This window comes from Dendrobates tinctorius, unplaced genomic scaffold (genome assembly GCF_039654945.1).
Source record: "Dendrobates tinctorius isolate UK_male_01 unplaced genomic scaffold, ASM3965494v1 ptg000093l, whole genome shotgun sequence".
Classification (NCBI taxonomy): domain Eukaryota; kingdom Metazoa; phylum Chordata; class Amphibia; order Anura; family Dendrobatidae; genus Dendrobates; species Dendrobates tinctorius.
Genome location: NW_027361761.1, coordinates 1,047,556 through 1,067,065, shown reverse-complemented (window position 1 = coordinate 1,067,065; position 19,510 = coordinate 1,047,556). Strand labels below are relative to the sequence as shown.

Below are 19,510 nucleotides of genomic sequence, written 5' to 3'. Positions count from 1 at the left end.
TTATTGCAGCATGCTGGAGGTTGTAGTTTCACCACAGTTTGCTCACATTTCATTGGAGGCAAAGAATCTATTTATAAAGATAAAACAAATGTAAAAAAGTTTCCCGTTTGACGGAAGTTTTCTGAGACTCCTAAATTCGCCTTTTTCTAGTTTTCTTTCCCGCAGGAGTCGCTGGCAATTTTCTCTGCTGCGGAGTTTTTACTGCGGATATAAAATCAATGGAGGGAGACAATTAAACATTCAGACGCTTTCCCACCTATTAAACCACCGATCGGCTTTGTTTTTTGGTCGTAAACGTATCAGGCCGATATCTGTGCCGCCAATTACTGGAACCCCGGAGCCGCTTTATTGCCGTCTACGGACCGGTTCATGTAAGTTCTGAAACAAAACACTACAGGCAGAGCCTTAAAGGGCCAGTACACCCTATACGAGGTCATGCTGTAATATGTTGCTATATAGAGTCACAGATCACAAGTTATTATGGATTTAATTATACCTTAAAGGCGTTGTCTCATGCTCCAAAATAAATAAAGGCCATTGTTGACAGATCTGGTAAAGGGGACACCTCATGGCCTAGAAAGACAAATCAAGAGGGGCGGGAGATGATGGGACAAAGGTTTGCGGGCCCCAGTCCATTGGCCACAGACTACGGCCCTGACTGTTGGACCGAGGGTTCTGAAAAGCGACAGATGGCGATACAATGTTATAGCGCAGATCAGTGTGTGGAGAGGAAGGAAAGCATCTAAGTCTTCAGAGATTGTTCGCACAGCAGACATAATACAAAGCGTTCATTAAAAACTTTTCACTGTTTTTGTTGCCACAGACTGGGCAAGTCTGTCACTTGCCAACCGGATCAGATACAAACCCATCAGAGCTCCTGTCTGACCGCTCACTCAGCCGCTCTGTGTCAGCAGGGAAGGGGATGTTAAAGGGAATCTCACCATGTTTTTTTTTCCAAATAGACTAAAGTCACCACCTTTAAAGCCTGCAGTCCAGCATCCTGTACATAAGCCTCCCAACTTCCCGGTCTGATGGGCATTACCGGTCTTGCTCAGCACCACCTCTATCCCCGCAATCGCCATCCTCCTGCCCTGTTGAGGCAGATGTCGCATTTTACATCTTCTACACAGCATGGCCAATCTCACACCTGTGCAGGTGGAGCACAGACCTGCGTAGGCGCTTTGCTGAGAGCAGAGCAAAGAATCGTAACGCTTGTGCACCGAAGTTCCAGGTCATCAGAATTCTGTGTCCTCTCCCAGCGCTTCCCCATTACCGGACGTAGCTCTGCCCTCATCAGGGCAAGTGGATGGCAATTTGGGTAATCGAGCACAGGCACAGAGAAAAAGTTTTTTTTTTTAGTTTTGGTTTTATTTTGGGGGGGGGGGGGGGGTGAAAGATACGCCAAGGAAGATGGGGGGCTTACATACAGGTTGCTGGACTGTGGTAAGAGAGGTGCTGAAGGTGGTAGCTAATTTTTATATTAGATAAACCAGGTGACAAGATTGCTATAAAGTGCAGATCAGAGTGCGGAGAGGAAGGAAACCATCTAAGGCTGCAGGAAGAGCAGGTCACACAGGCTGTACTGAGTACAGATTAGGGGGAAAGCAGACAATGCAAAGTCTTTGTTAAATTCCTGCTGTTGCAGACTGTGCAAGTCCATCAACCAGCTAGTTGATCTGCAAATCAGTCACAGGACCTGGCTGAAAGCTTTCTCTGCTCTCCCTTATCTCAGTGATAGCAGGTAAAAAAAAAAATAGACGTTGCAATGCAGATCGGCGTGTGGAGAGGAAAGAAAGCATCTAAGTCTTCTGCAAGGGGAGATCACACAGGCTGCACAAAAAAATGAGAAGGTACAATGCAGATGAGAGTGTGGAGAGGAAGGAAAGCATCTAAGTCTTCTGGAATGGCAGATCACACAGGCTGCACACAGCAGAGACAGGGTGGAAAGCACATAACAGTTTGCAGAGTGGAAGAGTAATAAGTCTTTACCAAACCAAAAATGGCTCATAATATCAATTTCCCTTTTTATTCAACTTCCAAAATGACTACTCCCAGTTTAAGCAGTCGCCACATTCGTTCACAGATTGTGCTCGGTCTCGGCCACATATTTAGCACTTTTAATACAATTTTGCTCAGACTGATCCTGACTTCTTTGACTTTAAAAAAAAAAAAAAAAAACACCTTGGATGGCACATTGTAACCACTTTTTTTTTTGTTTCATGAAAATTTCAGTGTTCACCAACGGTTTTTATTCAACTTTTGCTTTTTTGTGCGTAAAAATAATAAAATTAATTAGAAATGATAATTACCACAGGTTGAGACTAAATCGCTAATCCTAAAAAAAAAAAAAATATATAGTTTTTTTTCCTTTAATACCAGCACATAAATCGTACCTGGTGGAATAAAACTTGCGGCCGGGGATGGGTCCAATCTCACAGTGTTGCTCAAATGTCTTCTGACCCAAATCATGATATCCCCCCGCAATCATTCCCAACGTCTAAGACTGTAAACAGTAACCACTTAAATCGCTCATCCCCCCCACCAAAAAAAAAATAAAATAAAAAAAAAATCCCAAAATGTTCTAATTACATAGTCTACATCATCTGTCGAGCTGTACAGCAATTTATTCAATGTACAAACGTGAGTCTGAGAATGAAGAGGCGGCGATTCTCCTTCTTCTGTGCTTTATTGGGACGTCGTAAGACCAAAGCTGTCGGGCGAAACGGGGAAGGGGGTGTTGACGGTTTGGGGTCTGGAGGGTCGAGCGTCGTCGTTAGGTTGGCAGTTTTGTGCGTTGCGATCTTTGAAGTTGGCCGAGCAAAGTCTCTGCTTGTTTCGTTGTAGCTATTATTTCATCATTACTTTTTGTAAATAAAAAACAAAAACAAAAAAAAAAACACAATTGGGGAGGAAAAGGGTTTAGAGTAACTTTTTTTTTAGATACTCTAGGTCTAAAGCGTTAAGAGGACTCGATTTGATCTCTAGGACACGTCGGATAAAATCATCTGTGGCCAAAAAAAAAGCAAAAAAAAATAATTTTAAAATTTTAAATTTACAGAAAAATAAAAATATATAAAAAAGAAAAATATATATAAAGGACCGTCGTCTCCTTCGGTGTATCCAAAGTTTTCTAGAGTACGTATCATCCTGTAGTTCATCAACTTTTTTTTTACTTTAAGACTAGAGAACACTTGAGGCAATTGCCCAGGAATCGAGACTTTGGGAAGACGCCTCCGTCTCCCCCCCGCAACGGACCACGCGTGCGACGTCTTCAAATGAACTTGAAGCATTTCGTCTTGTCGTGGGGAAGCCGAGTCTTGAAGAGAACCGAGTCCACGCGGAACTGGGTGTATAGTAGCGGCATGTATCCGTACACCTTCACAAAGAAGTTTATGCACTTGTGGCGCTCGTGGAAGTGCGAGTCGTCGTGGGAGAGAGCCTGCGGGCAGCCGGGGCACCGGAAGGTCCAGCGAGATGTCACCTGAAACAGTGCGAAACAGGTACAGGGGTTAATTTTATTACTAGTATTTGCCGTAAAATTTCTTTTGGTAAGCAATGCCAGATTATCAGACTTCAGGATCCGGCGCACCTTTCATCATGGCCGGCGTGCAAAACACCAGTATGGATGATGCGGGGACATTAGAAAGTTGCAAAACTTTTAATGACTCATTAAATGAGGGTAATTTCCCAGGCAGGGAATACCGGGAGTTGTGGTTTGGCAGGAGACGCACGTCTCTCACAGAACTTGCAGCCTTAGCAGTAATTGGAGGTCAGGAGGATGTTTAATGCAGCTCTGGAGGCGACTACAGTATAATCTAAGCAGAACTACTCTCTCATCATGCGCAAGCGAGACCGTTAATAGTAACACGGCCTCGGGTTTGACTTCTACGACGTGGAGATGTTGGGATGTCACTTCCATTAGGAGAAGTAATGACGCAGCGGTTTTGCAACGCGATGCCTAAACGAATAAACATCCCCGGTAGCGGGTGAAGGAGCTGCCTCCTCCCCCCGGCTCAGATCTGGACACCTGTCCAGCATCCGATGCAGCAGTCAATTACAGAGTATTTACGTGCACTAGGGAGCTGTAACGAAGCGGCACAAACAGATCGTGAAGGAGGCTGCGGATCCCCAGACATTCACCTTGATGGGAGGTTTCCTGGTGATGTGAGAAACTAGGAAGTTCATGGCGATGTCCTCGCAGTTAATATACTCGTCCACCATGTCTCGGATAGCTTGTGGCATAACGTAGGAGTAGAGATAGGCGTAGTACTAAAGGGGGAGAAGACATACAGTCAGCGGCTTTACAGAAAATCAGACCCGTGCCCCCAAAGAGGCACTAGAAGAACTGAAGATGTCTGCAAGGGTTTTATCCCGAAGCCCATACGCTATAGAGTCATCACAATCCCACCCGCACCTTGTGGAAGAAGGCGGCTCCGGTCAGCACCATGGACAGCTCGCACGAGTAGTTGGAGTTGTAGAGCCAAGACTGGTGAGGGACGTCCCAAGCATGATAGCGACCGGGAAAGCCAACGATGCGGTCCCGAGCCTCTCTCCAGACCCTATAAAGAGAACCACAAGTGATTAACCCGATACCAACATCCATAACTGGCGACAATAGATGGCACCGATCCTTCCCTTCCTCCCATGCGGAGCCCCTTCATTCCACCTTCCTCCCACGCGGCGCCCACCTCTCCCTCCTTCCTTGCCCTTTTCTCCCACGAGGCGACCCCTTCCTTCCTTCCCCTTTTATCCCACGCGGCGACCCCCTCCCTCCTTCCTTGCCCTTTTCCTCCCACACGGCGACCCCCTCCCTCCTTCCTTGCCCTTTTCTCCCACGCGGCGACCCCCTACCCTCCTTCCCCTTTTCTCCCACGCGGCGACCCCCTACCCTCCTTCCCCTTTTCTCCCACGCGGTGACCCCCTACCCTCCCTCCTTCCTTGCCCTTTACTCCCATGTGGCGACCCCCTACCCTCCTTCCCCTTTTCTCCCACGCGGTGACCCCCTACCCTCCCTCCTTCCTTGCCCTTTTCTCCCATGTGGCGACCCCCTACCCTCCTTCCACTTTTCTCCCACGCGGCGACCCCCTACCCTCCCTCCTTCCTTGACCTTTCTCCCACGAGGCGACCCATCCATCCTGCCCTCCTGCACTGCAACCCCCTCCTTCCATCCCCTCCTACACAGCACCCTCTCCTTCCCTCCTATGTGGCGCCCACCTTTCTGTCCCTTCCTCCTACACGACACCCTCCGCTGATTTTAGTGTATGGGGAAGAATATGTAGATGGCAGCGAGACAAATGAATGTTCAGCAGACAGCCACTTGGTTTAGAGCGCTGTCCTCGCAGGTCATTGTCTATGGACAGTGGCAATCACAGTGCGCTGAGCACCCGGAGGAGCGGTGCCGTCCCTGCCTCCTCACTCATCCATCCGGACCCCATGTGGAGGCCAATATATGCTGACAATAGATTATCACATGTTCCTTAATACTGGAAGTCACTTTAAAGCCACATTCACACATAGTGATCCACAACACGGGCATCTCTGATGCGTGATTTCCATTCATTTAAATGGGAGAAAAACTACACAAAAATGCGAAATTAGCCGACAGCCTGCGATTTAAAAAATAAAAAAGAAAAAAAATGTACTGAAGCTCTAAAAACGTGCTGCTCCCCCCCCCCCCACCCCGCCCGTGTGCGCAGCTCCGATCCATCCTGCTCTCCACTTACAAAATATCACTTTTACTCTCACCTCCAGCCGACAGTTACGACACCGCCCCGCCATGTTTATGTCTCCCACGCAGCGCTGGCAATAAGATTTTATGGCTCAGGGTAATTTCAACACAAGAACTCGGGAAACTGTGCTCTGCAGGCACATGCATGGTAAATCTACGCTATGGCTGCGCTGCTGAGACTTTACCACCAGAGGGCGGTGCGCGGTGTTAGTGCGAGGATGGCGGGTAGGACAGAATGAGCCGAGGAATCATCACTGATGGGGCACTGACAATGCAACAAAACCATAAACCGTGTAAGGCTGTGTGCCCATGATGCGATTTTTAAGCGTTTTTGCCGCGATTTTCGGCGCGAAAACGTTTAAATATCGTGTACATGACGCCCCCCATGCATTCCTATGGCATTCCGCACATGCTGTGCTAATGCTGCGCTTGTTTCCGCGGTGGAATCGCATGGCGGAAAAAAAAAAAAAATCGCAGCATGATCATTCTTTTTTGCGGAATCGCAAAGAATTGCCGCGATTCCGCACCCATAGGAATGCATGAGAATCGCTTACTTCCCGCATGTGGCTATGTCCACCATGCGGGAAGTTTAGCGTCTCATGTGCGGTTGGTACCCACGGTGTGGAGGAGAGGAGACTGTCCTCCAGGCCCTGGGTACCATACCCCTGTAAAAAAAAAGAATAAAAAATAAAAAATCGGGGTATATTTACCTTCCGTCGTCCCGCGCTGCATTCCCGGCCTCAGCGTTCCCAGTAATGCCTTGCGGCAAGGCCCTGTGATGATGTAGTTTCGCGAGTTCGCTATAGTAACACGAGACTACGTCATCACAGGTCTCGCAAGGCATTACTGGGAACGCTGAGGCCGGGATGGCAGCGCGGGACGCCGGAAGGTAAATATACCCCGATTTTTTATTTTTTTTATCATTTTTAACATTCTATCTTTTACTATTGATGCCGCATAGGCGGCCTCAATAGTAAAAACCTGCTCACACTTGTCAAACACTTTCCAAGCGATGCTTCAAATCTCTTGGAAAGTGCTTGAATATCACACGCGAAAATCGCGGCAAAATCACGAAAATAATCACTGTAAGGAGGGTAGGGGAAGGAGTCCGGTTTTCAGTGTCCGAATTAAAATGCTACGTGGGCCCATAGCCTAAGATGTGAAACCGCTGCAGAATCCACCCAAAGAATTGACATGCTGTGGATGTAAACTGCAGAAAAAACTGCAGCGTGAGCACAGCGGATTTGTAATGCCATAGGCTAACATGCTACTGTACCATGTCTGCGGAACTGCTGCGTTTCCGCGGGGCCAGAAACGCTGCGGAAACGCAGCAGAATCCGCAGAGTGTGCACATAGCCTAAGACCATCCACAGGTCAGGGTGGTGACAGGACAGGGGTCTCCACTGCAGAACGCCAGCAGCCAGATGGGGGGAGGACAAAATCCTAAATCACTGCTGACCCCAACCAGCAGAATAGTGAGTGCAGCTCTGGGGTATAATACAGGAGGTAACTCAGGATCAGTAATGTAATGTATGTACACAGTGACTGCACCAGCAGAATAGTGAGTGCAGCTCTGGAGTATAATACAGGAGGTAACTCAGGATCAGTAATGTAATGTATGTACACAGTGACTGCACAAGCAGAATAGTGAGGGCAGCTCTGGGGTATAATACAGGATGTAACTCAGGATCAGTAATGTAATGTATGTACACAGTGACTGCACCAGCAGAATAGTGAGTGCAGCTCTGGGGTATAATACAGGAGGTAACTCAGGATCAGTAATGTAATGTATGTACACAGTGACTGCACCAGCAGAATAGTGAGTGCAGCTCTGGAGTATAATACAGGATGTAACTCAGGATCAGTAATGTAATGTATGTACACAGTGACTGCACCAGCAGAATAGTGAGTGCAGCTCTGGAGTATAATACAGGATGTAACTCAGGATCAGTAATGTAATGTATGTACACAGTGACTGCACCAGCAGAATAGTGAGTGCAGCTCTGGAGGATAATACAGGATTTAACTCAGGATCAGTAATGTAATGTATGTACACAGTGACTGCACCAGCAGAATAGTGAGTGCAGCTCTGGAGTATAATACAGGATGTAACTCAGGATCAGTAATGTAATGTACAGTGCCTACAAGTAGTATTCAACCCCTGCAGATTTAGCAGGTTTGATAAGATGCAAATAAAGGCCCTTTTACATTTAGCGATGCACCAGCGATCCGACCCGGTCAGGATCGCTGGTGCATCGCTAAATGATCGCTAGTGAGCTTTCATACAGAAAGATCTCAGAGCGATTCAGCAGCGACGCAGCGCACGATACTTACCATTCACACACAGCGATCCTGACGTCCTCCCGCCCGCGTCCAGCGTCGCTCGTCGGCACAGCAGGAAGTCTCAGCAGGAAGCGCCCGACGAGAAATGGAGCCGGACATTCTCGCGCGATCAGCGATGGACAGCGGGGGAGCCGGTCGCTGGTAAATATCACACATAGCGATATCGCTAGCAATATCGCTATAACGTCACAAAACCAGTGACGTTTTAGCGATATTGCTAGTGATATCGCTTAGTGTAAAACCCCCTTTAGTTAGAGCCTTCAAACTTCACACAAGAGCAGGATTTATTAACAGATGAATAAATCTTACAAACCAAAAAGTTATGTTGCTCAGTTAAATTTTAATAAATTTTAAACATAAAAGTGTGGGTCAATTATTATTCAACCCCTAGGTTTAATATTTTGTGGAATAACCCTTGTTTGCAATTACAGCTAATAATCGTCTTTTATAAGACCTGATCAGGCCGGCACAGGTCTCTGGAGTTATCTTGGCCCACTCCTCCATGCAGATCTTCTCCAAGTTATCTAGGTTCTTTGGGTGTCTCATGTGGACTTTAAACTTGAGATCCTTCCACAAGTTTTCAATTGGGTTAAGGTCAGGAGACTGACTAGGCCACTCCAACACCTTGATTTTTTGCCTCTTGAACCAGGCCTTGGTTTTCTTGGCTGTGTGCTTTGGGTCGTTGTCTTGTTGAAAGATGAAATGACGACCCATCTTAAGATCCTTGATGGAGGAGCGGAGGTTCTTGGCCAAAATCTCCAGGTAGGCTGTGCTATCCATCTTCCCAATGGATGCGGACCAGATGGCCAGGCCCCTTGGCTGAGAAACAGCCCCACAGCATGATGCTGCCACCACCATGCTTGACTGTAGGGATGGTATTCTTGGGGTCGTATGCAGTGCCATCCAGTCTCCAAACGTCACGTGTGTGGTTGGCACCAAAGATCTCGATCTTGGTCTCATCAGACCAGAGAACCTTGAACCAGTCTGTCTCAGTCCTCCAAGTGATCATGAGCAAACTGTAGACGAGCCTTGACATGACGCTTTGAAAGTAAAGGTACCTTACGGGCTCGTCTGGAACGGAGACCATTGCGGTGGAGTACGTTACTTATGGTATTGACTGAAACCAATGTCCCCACTGCCATGAGATCTTCCCGGAGCTCCTTCCTTGTTGTCCTTGGGTTAGCCTTGACTCTTCGGACAAGCCTGGCCTCGGCACGGGAGGAAACTTTCAAAGGCTGTCCAGGCCGTGGAAGGCTAACAGTAGTTCCATAAGCCTTCCACTTCCGGATGATGCTCCCAACAGTGGAGACAGGTAGGCCCAACTCCTTGGAAAGGGTTTTGTACCCCTTGCCAGCCTTGTGACCCTCCACGATCTTGTCTCTGATGGCCTTGGAATGCTCCTTTGTCTTTCCCATGTTGACCATGTATGAGTGCTGTTCACAAGTTTGCGGAGGGTCTTAAATAGTCAGAAAAGGCTGGAAAAAGAGATAATTAATCCAAACATGTGAAGCTCATTGTTCTTTGTGCCTGAAATACTTCTTAATACTTTAGGGGAACCAAACAGAATTCTGGTGGTTTGAGGGGTTGAATAATAAATGACCCTCTGAATAAACTTTTCACAATTTTAAAAAAAATTAAACAAAGAAATAACATTCTTTTTTGCTGCAGTGCATTTCACACTTCCAGGCTGATCTACAGTCCAAATGTCACAATGCCAAGTTAATTCCGAATGTGTAAACCTGCAAAATCTGCAGGGGGTTGAATACTACTTGTAGGCACTGTATGTACACAGTGACTACACCAGCAGAATAGTGAGTGCAGCTCTGGAGTATAATACAGGATGTAACTCAGGATCAGTAATGTAATGTATGTACACAGTGACCGCACCAGCAGTATAGTGAGTGCAGCTCTGGAGTATAATACAGGAGGTAACCCAGGATCAGTAATGTAATGTATGTACACAGTGACTACACCAGCAGAATAGTGAGTGCAGCTCTGGGGTATAATACAGGATGTAACTCAGGATCAGTAATGTAATGTATGTACACAGTGACTGCACCAGCAGAATAGTGAGTGCAGCTCTGGAGTATAATACAGGATGTAACTCAGGATCAGTAATGTATGTACACAGTGACTGCACCAGCAGAATAGTGAGTGCAGCTCTGGAGTATAACACAGGATGTAACTCAGGATCAGTAATGTAATGTATGTACACAGTGACTGCACCAGCAGAATAGTGAGTGCAGCTCTGGAGTATAATACAGGATGTAACTCAGGATCAGTAATGTAATGTATGTACACCGTGACTGCACAAGCAGAATAGTGAGTGCAGCTCTGGAGTATAACACAGGATGTAACTCAGGATCAGTAATGTATGTACACAGTGACTGCACCAGCAGAAAAGTGACTGCAGCTCTGGAGTATAATACAGGATGTAACTCAGGATCAGTAATGTAATGTATGTACACAGTGACCGCACCAGCAGAAAAGTGAGCGCAGCTCTGGAGTATAATACAGGATGTAACTCCGGATCAGTAATGTAATGTATGTACACAGTGACTGCACCAGCAGAATAGTGAGTGCAGCTCTGGAGTATAATACAGGATGTAACTCAGGATCAGTAATGTAATGTATGTACACAGTGACTGCACCAGCAGAATAGTGAGTGCAGCTCTGGGGTATAATACAGGATGTAACTCAGGATCAGTAATGTAATGTATGTACACAGTGACTGCACCAGCAGAATAGTGAGTGCAGCTCTGGAGTATAATACAGGATGTAACTCAGGATCAGTAATGTAATGTATGTACACAGTGACTCCACCAGCAGAATAGTGAGTGCAGCTCTGGAGTATAACACAAGATGTAACTCAGGATCAGTAATGTAATGTATGTACACAGTGACTGCACCAGCTGAATAGTGAGTGCAGCTCTGAGTTATAATACAGGATGTAACTCAGGATCAGTAATGTAATATATGTACACAGTGACTGCACCAGCTGAATAGTGAGTGCAGCTCTGGGGTTTAATACAGGATGTAACTCAGGATCAGTAATGTAATGTATGTACACAGTGACTGCACCAGCAGAATACTGAGTGCAGCTCTAGAGTATAATACAGGATGTAACTCAGGATCAGTAATGTAATGTATGTACACAGTGACTGCACCAGCAGAATAGTGAGTGCAGCTCTGGAGTATAATACAGGATGTAACTCAGGATCAGTAATGTAATGTATGTACACAGTGACTGCACCAGCAGAATAGTGAGTGCAGCTCTGGAGTATAATACAGGATGTAACTCAGGATCAGTAATGTAATGTATGTACACAGTGACTGCACCACCAGAATAGTGAGTGCAGCTCTGGAGTATAATACAGGATGTAACTCAGGATCAGTAATGTAATGTATGTACACAGTGACTGCACCAACAGAATATTGAGTGCTGCTCTGGAGTATAATACAGGATGTAACTCAGGATCAGTAATGTAATGTATGTACACAGTGACTGCACAAGCAGAATAGTGAGTGCAGCTCTGGAGTATAACACAGGATGTAACTCAGGATCAGTAATGTAATGTACAGTTGTGGCCAAAAGTATTGACACCCCTGCAATTCTGTCAGATAATACTCCGTTTCTTCCTGAAAATGATTGCAAACACAAATTCTTTGGTATTATTATCTTCATTTAATTTGTCTTAAATGAAAAAACACAAAAAGAATTGTCCTAAAGCCAAATTGGATATAATTCCACACCAAACATAAAAAAGAGGGTGGACAAAAGTATTGGCACTGTTCGAAAAATCATGTGATGCTTCTCTAATTTGTGTAATTAACAGCACCTGTAACTTACCTGTGGCACCTAACAGGTGTTGGCAATAACTAAATCACACTTGCAGCCAGTTGACATGGATTAAAGTTGACTCAACCTCTGTCCTGTGTCCTTGTGTGTCCCACATTGAGCATGGAGAAAAGAAAAAAGACCAAAGAACTGTCTGAGGACTTGAGAAACCAAATTGTGAGGAAGCGTGAGCAATCTCAAGGCTACAAGTCCATCTCCAAAGACCTGAATGTTCCTGTGTCTACCGTGCGCAGTGTCATCAAGAAGTGTAAAGCCCATGGCACTGTGGCTAACCTCCCTAGATGTGGACGGAAAAGAAAAATTGACAAGAGATTTCAACGCAAGATTATCCAACATCCGCACATAGAACCTCGACTAACATCCAAACACGTTCAAGCTGCCCTGCAGTCCGAGGGTACAACAGTGTCAACCCGTACTATACGTCAGCGTCTGAATGAAAAGGGACTGTATGGTAGGAGACCCAGGAAGACCCCACTTCTTACCCCGAGACATAAAAAAGCCAGGCTGGAGTTTGCCAAAACGTACCTGAAAAAGCCTAAAACGTTTTAGAAGAATGTTCTCTGGTCTCTGGTCAGATGAGATAAAAGTAGAGCTTTTTGGGCAAAGGCATCAACATAGTGTTTACAGGAGAAAAAAGAGGCAAAGAAAAGAACACGGTCCCTACAGTCAAACATGGCGGAGGTTCCCTGATGTTTTGGGGTTGCTTTGCTGCCTCTGGCACTGGACTGCTTGACCGTGTGCATGGCATTATGAAGTCTGAAGACTACCAACAAATTTTGCAGCATAATGTAGGGCCCAGTGTGAGAAAGCTGGGTCTCCCTCAGAGGTCATGGGTCTTCCAGCAGGACAATGACCCAAAACACACTTCAAAAAGCACTAGAAAATGAGTTGAGAGAAAGCACTGGAGACTTCTAAGGTGGCCAGCAATGAGTCCAGACCTGAATCCCATAGAACACCTGTGGAGAGATCTAAAAATGGCAGTTTGGAGAAGGCAGCCTTCAAATATCAGGGACCTGGAGCAGTTTGCCAAAGAAGAATGGTCTAAAATTCCAATAGAGCATTGTAAGAAACTCATTGATGGTTACCGGAAGCGGTTGGTCACAGTTATTTTGGCTAAGGGTTGTGCAACCAAGTATTAGGCTGAGGGTGCCAATACTTTTGTCTGGCCCATTTTTGGAGTTTTGTGTGAAATGATCAATGTTTTGCTTTTTGATTCATTCTCTTTTGTGTTTTTTCATTTAAGACAAATTAAATGAAGATAATAATACCAAAGAATTTGTGTTTGCAATCATTTTCAGGAAGAAACTGAATATTATCTGACAGAATTGCAGGGGTGTCAATACTTTTGGCTACAACTGTATGTACACAGTGTCTGCACCAGCAGAATAGTGAGTGCAGCTCTGGAGTATAATACAAGATTACTATAGCATTTATGATGTGAGTAGGTACAATATAACACACAGACCAGGTCTAATGAAGAAAAAAAAAAAAAAAAACCCTACCGGAAGCCAAACATTATCTCATCGTGCCGGAGATGAGCGTCGTCATCGATGGAGAGCACGGCTTCAGTCTCGATCTCATCCCAAGGAAGGAAGCGATTGTTCAGACTGTTCTTCTCTGTTCGCACCACCTGAAGGAGGGAGGAGGATGCAGTTATTACACGGGAGCCAGTGCCAATCAATGGCTGAACCCGACCCCACGTGGGGCGCTGGAAAGACTTTCACACAGACCACATACAGGAAGACCAAAGCTATTGCTCTCCGTTATCAACCATAAGTGAGTGTGTGACTGCAGGACGGCCGGTTATTACTCCGGGAGGCTGCGCGCATCGCTGGAGGTGGTCAGGGACGGCGCACAAAATGGAGACCGAGCTCTCGTTGTGGTATTATCTGACCTGTGATAACTAATCATGAAAAGCTTTCTGATACACAGGGGAATATTCAGATTTTATCTGAGCCGATACACTGTACCAAACTATTAAAACAAGAGAGACGCTCTGTTTCCCTCACCGAGGATAGTCTCTACCGGACAACATTGTACTAGCCGCCCTCTCTGACCCGACCTCTCCCCTGGTAGTCACAGCAGGTCACCCTCCCCATAGGAATAGCCCTCTATCTCTCCCCAGTAGTCACAGCAGGTCACCCTCCCCAATCTCCCCAGTAGGCACAGCAGATCACCCTCCCCAATCTCCCCAGTAGGCACAGCAGGTCACCCTCTCCATAGTAATAGACCCCAATTTCCCCAGTAGGCACAGCAGATCACCCTCCCCAATCTCCCCAGTAGTCACAGCAGGTCACCCTCTCCATAGTAATAGCCCCCTATCTCCCCAGTAGTCACAGCAGGGCTGTGAAGGCATGAAGACACCAGCTGGTATCATATCCGCGCTCCTCTCTCTTGCCGCCATATTTCCCTCAGCTACAGTAAACCATCAGGCAGAGAATAGAGAATACCTTTAATTTTATTCAGTGTTAAAGGGATTAAATCAGGAAACCGGCATGGCGGCCGCTGGGACGGGATCTACTACATTTGGGCACAGATCAGCGCCGTTTGTTACCCTCCATACGAGGAGCCATCGGTGACCGGCAGCGAGCGCTGCTCCATAATGTGATTCCCATATAACATGAGGGGCAGGAGTCTCCTGGGAAATCAGCGGGGCCGCACGGCTGGATGGCGGAGGAGGCCATGCGGAAGGTACCGCGGAGCCGCACAGCTGTATGGCGGAGGACATGCGGCAGGTACCGCGGAGCCGCACGGCTGGATGGCGGAGGAGGCAATGCAGCAGGTACCGCGGAGCCGCACGGCTGGATGGCGGAGGAGGACGACATGTGGCAGGTTCCGGGGAGCCGCACGGCAGGATGGCGGAGGAGGCCATGCGGCAGGTACCGGGGAGCCGCACGGCTGGATGGCAGAGGAGGCCATGCGGCAGGTAGAGCGGAGCCGCACGGCTGGATGGCGGAGGAGGCCATGCGGCAGGTAGAGCGGAGCCGCACGGCTGGATGGCGGAGGAGGCCATGCGGCAGGTAGAGTGGAGCCGCACGGCTGGATGGCGGAGGAGGCCATGCGGCAGGTAGAGCGGAGCCGCACGGCTGGATGGCGGAGGAGGCCATGCGGCAGGTACCGCGGAGCCGCACAGCTGGATGGCGGAGGAGGCCATGCGGCAGGCACCGCGGAGCCGCACGGCTGGATGGCGGAGGAGGCCATGCGGCAGGTACCGGGGAGCCGCACGGCTGGATGGCGGAGGAGGCCATGCGGCAGGTACCGGGGAGCCGCACGGCTGGATGGCGGAGGAGGCCATGCGGCAGGTACCGGGGAGCCGCACGGCTGGATGGCGGAGGAGGCCATGCGGCAGGTACCGGGGAGCCGCACGGCTGGATGGCGGAGGAGGCCATGCGGCAGGAACCGGGCCTGGAGCTGCAGGCAAATAGTAAAACCCAGAGCAGAGATTTATTGACCTGGGATGACACAGGACCGACAAGGAATGCAGCAAAACCGGAACGCCGGGGCGGCCGCCTCCGATCTGGAAGAGGGGAGGACTGAAGACCTCAGGGGGTCTGCGCTCTACAGAAAAAAATCGCTGCGACAAACTGATCAACCAGGAGCAGTGGACAATCGCATACGGACAACTCCATAATATACTGTCAAACGAGGAAGTCTGAAAGGTACAAGTGTCGTGGCAACTCTACCACCTCACAGCTGCAGCCGCCATCCTGCGGCAAAGGGCGCCACTCCGACTCTACGCTGCCGTCCTGCGGGGAATCATCGTCACCCTCCGCCCTATAGACACAGGATTCTGCAGAAGAGCTGGCACTCTAGTAGCAGACACAAGCGTCTCGCTGCTGTCATCGTGCTGATCCCGGCATCCTGCTGGTGAACATGCAGGCGCTTGTCCTTTGCTCGGCTCTGGCATCGTGTGACGGCTCGGCCTGGCGTTTCCAGGAGGAGGGAGAGAGCAGCCATTGTACATTCATTATCGCTCGGCTTCTGTTCTCACTCTGGTAATCTGCCCGATTCATATTCATCACACGAGCGAAGGCCAAAGTGTCCGACGGGCCGGAAACTACGCAGCTCATTCACAAAATCCTCTGTGCCCGAGAGAGGAAAGACGAGGACCATGGAGAACAATAGGGGCCCCCCGCCCGCCCCTGAAGGTGGACAGACTGAATGCCCCGTCTGTCAGTGCAGCTGGACCGGTCTCGTGTATGAAGACCTTACTATACGCCATGTGCACATAAATATTTTCTTTTTTTATCATTTAAGATCTCCGCTTCCCTCTCAGAGGGAAAGAATGTAAACAACAAACCCCTCTCTGCCATATTCCGAGCCCCTGCGTTCCTCCGACGCCGCCTCTGCTTACAGCGCACCGTGTCCCCGGCCCAAACTGTCAACCATTCATGAGCCCCATAGAGAGCTGGTAGGGATGAGCGCAGCCCCCCAGAGAGCTGGTAGCCAAGAGGCAGGGGAGCGATGAGCGCAGCCCCCCAGAGAGCTGCTAGCCAAGAGGCAGGGGAGCGATGAGCGCAGCCCCCCAGAGAGCTGCTAGCCAAGAGGCAGGGGAGCGATGAGCACAGCCCCCCAGAGAGCTGGTAGCCAAGAGGCAGGGGAGCAGTGAGCGCAGCCCCCCAGAGAGCTGCTAGCCAAGAGGCAGGGGAGCGATGAGCGCAACCCCTAGAGAGGTGCTAGCCAAGAGGCAGCGGAGCGATGAGCGCAGACCCCCAGAGAGAGCTGCTAGCCAAGAGGCAGGGGAGCGATGAGCGCAGCCCCCCAGAGAGCTGCTAGCCAAGAGGCAGGGGAGCGATGAGCGCAGCCCCCCAGAGAGCTGCTAGCCAAGAGGCAGGGGAGCGATGAGCGCAGCCCCCCAGAGAGCTGCTAGCCAAGAGGCAGGGGAGCGATGAGCGCAGCCCCCCAGAGAGCTGCTAGCCAAGAGGCAGGGGAGCGATGAGCGCAGCCCCCCAGAGAGCTGCTAGCCAAGAGGCAGGGGAGCGATGAGCGCAGCCCCCCAGAGAGCTGCTAGCCAAGAGGCAGGGGAGCGATGAGCGCAGCCCCCCAGAGAGCTGCTAGCCAAGAGGCAGGGGAGCGATGAGCGCAGCCCCCCAGAGAGCTGCTAGCCAAGAGGCAGGGGAGCGATGAGCGCAGCCCCCCAGAGAGCTGCTAGCCAAGAGGCAGGGGAGCGATGAGCGCAGCCCCCCAGAGAGCTGGTAGCCAAGAGGCAGGGGAGCGATGAGCGCAGCCCCCCAGAGAGCTGCTAGCCAAGAGGCAGGGGAGCGATGAGCGCAGCCCCCCAGAGAGCTGCTAGACAAGAGGCAGGGGATCGATGAGCACAGCCCCCCAGAGAGCTGGTAGCCAAGAGGCAAGGGAGCAGTGAGCGCAGCCCCCCCAGAGAGGTGCTAGCCAAGAGGCAGGGGAGCGATGAGCGCAGCCCCCCAGAGAGCTGGTAGCCAAGAGGCAGGGGAGCGATGAGCGCAGCCCCCCAGAGAGCTGGTAGCCAAGAGGCAGGGGAGCGATGAGCGCAGCCCAACCGGAGAGCTGGTAGCCAAGAGGCAGGGGAGCGATGAGCGCAGCCCCCGAGAACTGGTAGCCAAGAGGCACGAGAGCGATGAGCGCAGCCCCCCCCAGAGAGGTGCTAGCCAAGGGGCAGGGGAGCAATGAGCGCAGACCCCCAAAGAGCTGGTAGCCAAGAGGCAGGGGAGCGTTGAGCGCAGCCCCCCAGAGAGCTGGTAGCCAAGAGGCAGGGGAGCGATGAGCGCAGCCCCCCAGAGAGCTGGTAGCCAAGAGGCAGGGGAGCGATGAGCGCAGCCCCCCAGAGAGCTGGTAGCGATAAGCGCAGCACCCCAGAGAGCTGGTAGCCAACAGGCAGGGGAGCGGTGAGCGCAGCCCCCCAGAAAGCTGGTAGCCAAGAGGCAGGGGAGCGGTGAGCGCAGCCCCCCAGAGAGCTGGTAGCCAAGAGGCAAGGGAGCGATGAGCGCAGCCCCCCAGAGAGCTGGTAGCCAAGAGGCAGGGGAGCGATGAGCGCAGCCCCCCAGAGAGCTGGTAGCCAAGAGGCAGGGGAGCGATGAGCGCAGCCCCCCCGGAGAGCTGGTAGCCAAGAGGCAGGGGAGCGATGAGCGCAGCCCCCGAGAACTGGTAGCCAAGAGGCACGAGAGCGATGAGCGCAGCCCCCCCCAGAGAGGTGCTAGCCAAGGGGCAGGGGAGCAATGAGCGCAGACCCCCAAAGAGCTGGTAGCCAAGAGGCAGGGGAGCGTTGAGCGCAGCCCCCCAGAGAGCTGGTAGCCAAGAGGCAGGGGAGCAATGAGCGCAGACCCCCAGAGAGCTGGTAGCCAAGAGGCAGGGGAGCGGTGCGCTCCTGAACAGCAATGATGAAACAAACCCTTTAAAAACAGAGGAGCCACAACCTGAAATTCACCCAAAATAAAGAGCAGAAGTAGCGTCCCCCCCCACAGCCATAGCAGAGAAGCCCCTAACAATACATCATGGCCGCCACGGGTCAGCAGGAAAGGGGATAGAAAGCGATCGGATCACCCGTCCTTGTGTCCCTGGAGTATTTGCAGAAGATATACAAACATGGAGTGAGCGCTGATAGGTCATGGAGACCGGTTTCTGGCCCCCTTACAAGCCACGTCACCCAGCGGCTTCCTGCTGCCCTTTCATCTACAGCCACACAATGCGCCATGCTGTAAGCTCAATGCCAGGAGATCACCGGATTGCTGCTTTATAATCAGGAGCCCGAGTCAGGAAGCCGCTAACTTCCCACTTCTTGCAAGCACTTGTGTGGAGGAGAAGGGGAGGGACTGGGCATGTTGAATTTCAATATGCCCAATGTTTTATTACCCTCTTGCCATTAATAATGTGCAAGCGTGCAGGTGTACGGGGGCTTTACCGACGCAAGCGCGCAGGTGTACGGGGGCTTTACCGACGCAAGCGCGCAGTTGTACGGGGGCTTTACCGACGCCAGCGCGCAGGTGTACGGGGGCTTTACTGACGCAAGCGCGCAGGTGTACGGGGGCTTTACTGACGCAAGCGCGCAGGTGTACGGGGGCTTTACTGATGAAAGCGTGCACGAGTATAGCTCCAGCTAAGGGAATGGATAAACTTAAATAGGTAACAAAAGCCTTAGCCAAAAAAAAAAATCCAGGAGAACAGGCGACGGGGAAACAATGGTTATTAGCGGATTTACTCCATATCGGCAGGAAGCCCACCACTGATACGGGGTCTCGCTGCAGGACGCCCTCTGCCCTACCAATTACCAGCTCAAAAGCTGCTGCTAAGACTGAAAAGCCACCGGCAGGCGGCACACATATACAGGTGTCGTCAATATCAAAGAGCGTATGGAGCGGCCCCCAGGTCTAGCAGTTATATACAAAGGCAATTAATGTAAGGAACCCCTCCCCAAATATCGTTATATGGAGATGTCAGTGACATACAGTGCACAGAGACCCTCATTATACAGCAAACCTAAAAACGAGCTGGAAATATAACGCCCTCCGTCATCCTCCTATGTGCCGTCTTTTATATTCCAATTATCTCGGCTTAAGCAGGTACACAGCACCGGCGGCCATCACCGCAACCACAGGGGCCGTCACACA

The 19,510-nt window shown here is 50.2% G+C and overlaps 1 protein-coding gene across 3 annotated transcripts in view; it reads right to left on the bottom strand.

The window, feature by feature from the left end:
- Positions 1 to 2,606: 2,606 nt before the first annotated feature.
- Positions 2,607 to 19,510, bottom strand: part of EXTL3 (exostosin like glycosyltransferase 3) — a 55,370-nt gene continuing 38,466 nt past the window's right edge. For all 3 annotated transcript variants that reach the window (XM_073586340.1, XM_073586341.1, XM_073586343.1), the window contains exons 3-6: positions 13,433 to 13,560; positions 4,415 to 4,559; positions 4,141 to 4,269; positions 2,607 to 3,481 (exon numbers count right to left, since the gene is read on the bottom strand). In XM_073586340.1, the coding sequence (XP_073442441.1) occupies positions 3,272 to 3,481; positions 4,141 to 4,269; positions 4,415 to 4,559; positions 13,433 to 13,560 (612 nt within the window). In that variant the 3' untranslated portion in view covers positions 2,607 to 3,271. The remainder of the gene's footprint in view (positions 3,482 to 4,140; positions 4,270 to 4,414; positions 4,560 to 13,432; positions 13,561 to 19,510) is intronic.